The following is a 7,868-nucleotide window of genomic DNA, read 5'->3' as shown; positions in this document are numbered from 1 at the left end:
CACTTGTGAACAACTCTCATCATTACTTTAGTATATATTTCACTTAAATTACCTCTTTTATCACATCCAGCAGTAGATCATGTGTTCTTTCTAGAGGAGGGCATGTAATACAGATTTTTAAAGAATACACCATGGATAAATAAGAATAAATAAATAAGAAAAAGCAGAAAGAGACATTTTTAGGGTATTTTATAGTCCATCGCAGGGAAAGTTATTCACATGTGACATCACGAATCCTTTTCGCATTGCCATTGGGAGGATCTCCATAGCATAAGTAATTGCAATATTCAAATGCTCATAACTTTCCTCATTAGTTGTCCGATTTTCCTCAAACTTTCTTTGTTTTTATTCTTTGATTTTTCTGTTTTCACACAAGCTATCTTGTTCCAAAGGTTTCATTCTCTTGTTCTTCTTTTAAAAACGTCCATCAAACTGTCAATTTTTTTCAGATCGAAATATCAAAATTTTCAGCTCGCGCTTCGCGCTCGCATCTATTGTTCTTAGAAACCCCATCTTAATGATTGGTACCTAAAATGCTTAGAATATCAAGCTTTCAGGTCAGAATAAAAGGAAATTTTAGCTCGCTCTAGGCACTCGCATTACCTGTGTAGTGAGATATGTATCCTCCTGAGTTACTTCAAACAATCCTAAACAGGTACCTTTTTCCTGATTTCAGTTCATAATACTAGAAAAATTCAGGTTCGCGCTTCTCGCTTGCATTAATTTATTGGTGAGATATGTGTCTCTTTCTCACGAGTTATATATAGGCCTATGTGTGTGCGTGGGTGAGTTTGTTTTGTGTGATCGAGCGTCTTTGGAACGTTGAGTCACGATTTTGCCCCTCCCCCCATCTGAAAAATAAATCGACGCCCCTGTATGTCACATTAACATTACATTGGTGCACAAGCTAGCAATCGTTTATTTTGGAAACCTGTGACAGAAGCTGAAGTATTCAATCATCTTATATATCTCTGGATATAAAGCAAGCATGTGGTCATGATTATCTACCTGAAAATAGTCCTTTGCCATATTTAATTCGACTATTGAATGCTCACTACAATTAATACATTTTCAACCACGTGGGCTCACAGGCCTAATTCATTTCCCATAGACTCGTGCGCGTTAAAGTGGCACTTAAAAAGAATTCATAAAAAATAAGGAGGAATGTTTACTACCAGTGGATAGGATAAATGACAGGCATTTCATATCTGACCAGAAAAGGATACCTCGACCGGCTCATTTTAAAAATAAATCAGCATTTATGAAGCCTACACCTGACGGGAACAAATTCATCACCTGAGAGAGTAAAAATGGCCCTAATTCTTCCGCCAGTAAAAATATAGTTCAATAGTGGTGATATATCTTTCCAATTTAGAAAAAAGTAAGTTCATTAGGTACCCTACCTAGATCAGTGTTACATTGTCAGTCATATTCATTCATTTTTGTCAATCAGCAATATCAAATTTAAAAATTGGGTTGGTTCGAATGAATATCTATTTATGGCCTGCCAGTTGTGATTAGGCCCGTGTAACCACGTGTAGTGAATCGGCTTGCAGTGAGAGGGAGCAGCTTATATATCAGGTGTCCTTACTTATATCAAGGATTGCTTATATCTTCAGTCTGTCTATTGAGCATGGGAGGGTACCTGATGACATGAAATGGCGAAGATTACACCTATCTATAAAAAGGTACCAAAAGTGTATCAAAAACGCAGAATTCTAACTCCCAAAAGGGGGCAGTTTTGAAAGATGTTTTGCCAGTTCTGGGTAGGGTTCTATATAGAGAAAGTAACCAATAAAAGATTAATAAATTTTTTAGAATCAAATGATGCATTATTCAATCATCAGTATGGTTTTTGTATAAGACACCGTACAAAATTGTCGCTTATCAATTTGTCGAACACTATTCTGAAATCCTTAGACCAGGGTAGAACTACCCTTTTGAATACTTATTGATATTCAAAGAAGCTATTCACACAATTGATCACAATATTTTGATACAGAAGCTTTTCCACTATGGTGTCCGAGGTGTGTGTGTGCATTTGAGTTTTGTCAGGCGTGTATCAATCAGATATTTAAGTCTGGGACCGACATTTAACGTCACCATCCGAAAGACGTGACCAATGCAGGGTTAGAACCTCGAACCTCTGCATCAATTAGTAACTTCCCCCACATAGCTTGGATTACAAGCGCATGCCACAACGCCCGGCTTCCTTTAAACTGGTTTAACTTGCAGATATCAGTTTGTTCAACGTGAGGAAATATATTCAATGAAAAATAAATGATCTTTCATCCGTTTCAATTTGTTTTAAGTTTAGATGATTAGCTGTTGAATCTAATCTTTTTCACACCTTTTCACTTGGAGAGGATGAGATCGATACCAATGAGATAATATATAAATGGTGTGTTGCAAATAGGCTAATTATCAACTCTCTGAAAACAGAGTTTATGATGTTAATTAGCAGGCGAAGAAGGAATATTACACTACATGGAGAGGAATTGGAAGAAGTTGATGAACCAACTTTTGTAGGTATGATAATTGATAAGCATCTGTCATATGGACGATAAACTCAAATATACGTAAGAAAATAGGAATTTTGTTTCGGTTACGATATTTTGTACCCAAATTTACTTAATCAGTTTATAGAGCCACATCTCACTTATGGCATTGAGGTGTGGGGGAGTACATACAAGAGCAGTCTGAATTGTATACATCTTTCCCCAAAAATGACATTGCGTGCAAGTCACTGGCAAGCTCATTCTCGCCCTTTATTTAATGATTTAAAGATCCTTAATGTTTATGATTTGCATAATCTATCAGTATGTACCTACATGTATAATCTGCGTCGTAATAATCCACCTCACTCCTTAGCAGATTATTGTAACCTAATTGAGCACAATTATCCTACTAGACAGAATAAAGGCCAACAAGTAAATCTTCCAAGACTACAAACAACTCAAGGCCAATTTTCACTTTCTTTTCTAGGTAGCAATTTCTGGAATAAAGTACCAATTGAAATGAAAAGGAAGAAATCATGAATAAGTTTAGGTATTGTCTTAAAAGTTATTTGTTCTCGTAAATTCACACCATCAACGTGTAAGTCTTTACGGTAGATAATTAATACAATCAAGAAAATGTTGATAATAGCCCTTTACAAGGAATATATTGCAATTTAATATTTTGTTTTGTTTGGTTTTTCTTCTTAAATGGGCATTTTTGTAACATTATTTTGTGGGGCCAGGCTTGACCTGTGCTCTTCTGGTCCCATTAACCCTGATATTTTTATATGTGTTATATATACAACTGTTGTGCAATTTGTTTCATAACCTGTAAACATGTGCATATTGTTGGTATATAAATAAATCAAATACCAATCGTGTTATGACGACCATGCAAATATGTCCCATATTTAAGTCAATATAAAAATTATCTCCGCTCAATGATTTGTTTGTTTATCGAGATACGCGTCGTGTTCGATCATTATTACACCCCACCCCTCACAGTAAAAACGCTGTTTAAGATTTTATACAACGCTGGTTACTATATGAACCTTACAGTATTGTTTAACCGTTTAAACAATCATGTTTAATTTATTGAAGATTAGATATTGAAAAGTAAACTTTGTTGCTTAAGATTTAAACACTTGTTTAAACTGTTTAAACAATTACTGTAAGGTTCATATAATAAACAGCGTTGTATATTTTTTTTTACTGTACTGAAATGCCGGCACATCACGTTATAACTGCACAGTTTGGTAACAAAAATATCATGTCAGGCATAGGTGCACTATCGGCACAAAGTTACAAATTTCTTTTACCAAAATGTGCCTTAACATATCGTTAAAACACATTTAAGTAAATTGCACATTTTGGTAATTTACCAAAATGTGAAGTAGCAGGGACAATCTTAAGTACTTTTCAAATTCCTCGCACATTTATAAACTCACATTTGTAGCCCTTTGCGCACTTAATGCCATGAGTCGCTATGCCTTTGAAATTTGTCTTCGAAATCTACTCGACACATGTACAGTCTCTGCACATAATGGGCATCCCCGAATTACTCTGGCCATGCACGAATGCTATTCTACAAAAGAAAGAAAAACAACATAAACAAGTTCCTTTTGTTATTGAAAGGTGATTGCATTGTACACGTGGATTTCGAAGCGAACACGCCCTACATTCAATCGCAGTTTTTTCTACCTAATCTTACGAAGGGTAAATGTAGTAGTCGAAATAGGGAGTGATTTGTCTTCTGAATAAGTTGTTATTTTCGACGTTGGTGTGAATGCGCTGAGACCCTTTCCCTCTACACTGAAAATGGCGCGAATGATATATTTTGCTATACTCGTGATCGTCTGCGCAGTGTCGGTGTCTTCATCACCAGCAGAAGTAGAGCTGACCAAAGAGAAGGTAGGGTACCAGTCCGAGACAGGTTGGAAATCACTTCAGCCAGGCAATAACCGTATGGGTCTATCCCCGCAATCGGTAGGCCATCTAAGTTTTCAATTTTGCTTTGCTCTGTTTGTTTGTTTGTTTGTATGCAATTGACTTGTACTGGCGCCGACTGGCGTAAGTTATGGGCCTGGGGCCACAGATTACAAAAAAGGGGGAAAAAAGAAAAGAAAGGGTAAAGGAAATAGGGTTGAAAATAGTATATCTATTTCTGAATAATTATGTCATCTATATCATAGTTTTGTAAAAGGGTCCTTTTTTGTTCCATACGCTATTTTCTGGCACCTCTAAATTTTTGGCTCATGATTACGCTATTACGCTACGTGCAACTTGCCTAGAGGACTCTGTGATGACATTTTTTTAATGATTTTGATATTTTCGTTACATCCGTGATGTAATGACACTATAAAAATCATAAAAATATCATCACGGATACCTCTAGGGTATGTGAAACTGTATACCATTACAAGTATTACTTACATTTCTCAATATTTTGTCTTCAGGAGCACATTTCAAAATAGACGCGATCGTTATTTTTTTTCTAATAACGATGTGCAGATACATATCTCTTATCCAATATACTTTCACAGCCCTCAACTATATTGCTGTACACACGCGCGACCACCAGCAGACCACATGTTTTAGAAACCTAATACAAGTTTTATCCATTGGTCAAATATATACCCCATTCAAGTATTTTCGCGTGGATTTTTTTTTTACAATTTTGCCCCCTCGGCACATATAACCCCTAGAAATATACGTAGACCCTATATTACCCCCCCCCCCACTGTCCCACCCACACCATCCTTTTTGCCAGATACTGGCCTTTTTGACACACATGATCAGCAAAATATTACTACGCTTTTTTGTGCAGGGTTTTTTTTTCGTCGCGCGTGTGTACAGCAGCGCTGAGTGCCCCCCGGTTTACTGTGTTGCATTTTCTGAAAAGGAGTGTGATCCCCTCCCCTAATGTTAAATAATTCCTCTCTATCCTGTGAACTCGACTTCCTCTCTCATTAAAAAGTTATTTAATAGAGTAAATGTACACAATGAAAATGAAATCTCACTCCTATAAAGTGACTTAATGATGTTAATTGTAATTTTTATCTAATAACCTTTTTTAGAGAGATTCATTAACCCCTCCAGTTTTTACCGAGTTTCTAAAGTAAATTTAATTTCACGTAAGTTATTCATCACTTTTGTCTGCATTTGCCTACACGTGGTTCGTCAATAAAAATGAAACATAAATATCACAATCGTTTTTTTTTTTTAATAAATTTGTCTGATTGATAAAATTCAATGCGAATGTTACACCATGTGAATTGCGAAAGCATTCCAGAGATTCGTAAATCGGGTTTCTATATACCATGCAAACCTGTAAACATATAGGCCTATCTCTGATTTTTAAACAACCCCAAAGTTGGTTAAGATATGAAGCTGTTGATTAAAACAGTCCAAATTCATTTTTAATATAAATTACTCGCGGTGTTAATCAACAGTTCATAGTTTCATATTTGAACCAATGTATAAGTTAGTTGTAAATATTCTGAGAGGGTTAAATAAATCAATCTAAGAGCTAATTTGGATTGCACCCTCTGTAATTCTAATTCATTTGAATTTGGCTAGAGTAAAGTTAAAGACAAACATCTACATGTGCAAAAATGTTCATACACTGTAAAAAACTGTGGTGTTAAAACTGACACCAATTGGTGTTAATAGAGGACCACACCCTGAGGTGTTAAAATTACACCCTAGAGATTGAACATAACACCAAAGAGTGTAAATGTAACAACCAAAGGTATTGTAATAACACCTATGGGTGTAAAACTAACACCACCAATTTAACACCGGTGTAAAATAACTGGTGTGGTCCTCTATGTACACCGGTTAACACCACAGTTTTTGCTGTGTATGATACAAGCGACATACTTGACGTCGATTTCTGGAATGTCTCCTTCAAACTTTATTCAAACAAAAAGTGTTGACTTATGTTGTTTATTTTTATTTGGTTTATGAATGATTTGACTTCAATTCATTTATTTGCAGACCTTGAGTCAATCCATTCAAATTACCAACATGCGTTACAAAAATATGGGAAACTACCAAAATTGATGTATCTGGGTTGAAGATTCATTTGGTTCGAGGTAATCGTCCATTATTTTAGGAAATATTCTTATTCTTTCATCATCAGATAAGAGAAAAAGGTCGTATGTTATTCTCCAGCTTCCGTCAGAGATCCAAAACCTTACTAACGATGAAACTTGAAGAATGGAAGTCTGCTGGCAGGCTTGAAGAGAATGAAGATGTTGCGGAAAGATATCGTCATGTTGAGAAGGAAGCCGAATATGAAATCAAACAGCGCATCGTCGATGCAGTAAGTAAATATGTAATTTTACACCTCGAGAGTGTTTCTGTGATCATCATTAGCAAATGTTAGAATGTATTGTAATTTTGAAAGCAGAATCTGATGGCATATTGGAGAAATTATAAACAATAGCAATTTGAAGCGAGTGAGCAAATAAGTTTTTACCATTTGTAACATGAAAATATAACGTTGCGACTGATAATTGTAATCCTCTTCATTCTCCCCACACTCATCGTTTTTATCTTCCTCCTCCTCTCTCCTTCTTCCTCCTCTTCTTCCTCCTCCCTCTCCTGCTCCTCCCTCTTTTTTCTTTTTTTTTACTTCATCATCATTTTCTCCTTCTTTCTCTTCTTCTTCGTCTTCTTATCATGATCAAATTACTCTTCTCACATTCTCTCCCCCATCTACTCCTCTCTTTCTGCCTTTCACTTATATAATCTCTTGATCTCCACATTCTCACCTACAGATGAATGGAGATGAACCCGTAGTTGATCCCGATATCCCCCGTCAATCCGAGGAGATCACTGCTTTATTCATGAGGGCGCTCTTTGCTTCAACGTATGCCGAGCAGACAAGTAAAGAAGATGACATGATGCGAATACTCAAAAACATTTTAGAAAACGAAGAGCATTGAATCATTGAAAAGATCATTGAAAGTACTACACGTATTTGAATACAATGAGCTTTTATTTTTTATAATCAGAGTGACAAACTTAGACTTTAGAAATAGTAATCAGAGTGTCGTAGAAAAAAATATTGAAATACAGCGTGCAAAAATAAGTGGTGTCCATTTTAAAAATAGCGAAGAAAATTCCATTAACCGTTTGTAATTGCCATTTTATGCGTAAACCTTGATCATAAATTATCGAACTTATATGAAAAGTCGAGCCGAGTTGAGTTGAATATTCACTCTAATTAAACCTGCCAAAATCATGGAGTTAATAAGTATGTTGCAATACAAATGATACAAAAATAAGAGCTGTTTATTTACACCATGCATGCGTGAGATTGTCGAAGAGTGAAACCTTGCTGCAATATTACTAAATGAAATT

General features: G+C 35.7%; 1 protein-coding gene across 2 annotated transcripts; it reads left to right on the top strand.

Annotated features, from left to right (window-relative positions):
* Positions 1-4,142: 4,142 nt before the first annotated feature.
* On the top strand, positions 4,143-7,808 carry LOC121423125. Of its 2 annotated transcripts, none has more exons than XM_041618414.1 (3): positions 4,143-4,484; positions 6,643-6,825; positions 7,283-7,808. In XM_041618414.1, the coding sequence occupies exons 1-3, from the start codon at positions 4,317-4,319 to the stop codon at positions 7,448-7,450; spliced, it is 519 nt and encodes a 172-aa protein (XP_041474348.1). In that variant the 5' UTR covers positions 4,143-4,316; the 3' UTR covers positions 7,451-7,808. The 2 variants fall into 2 exon arrangements, with proteins under 2 accessions (XP_041474348.1, XP_041474350.1); XM_041618416.1 differs by having other exon boundaries at positions 4,144-4,409.
* Positions 7,809-7,868: the final 60 nt, after the last annotated feature.

Source organism: Lytechinus variegatus, chromosome 10 (genome assembly GCF_018143015.1).
Source record: "Lytechinus variegatus isolate NC3 chromosome 10, Lvar_3.0, whole genome shotgun sequence".
NCBI classification, from domain to species: Eukaryota; Metazoa; Echinodermata; class Echinoidea; order Temnopleuroida; family Toxopneustidae; genus Lytechinus; species Lytechinus variegatus.
Note: the sequence above shows the minus strand (reverse complement) of the source record. Positions and strands in the feature narration are given on the sequence as shown.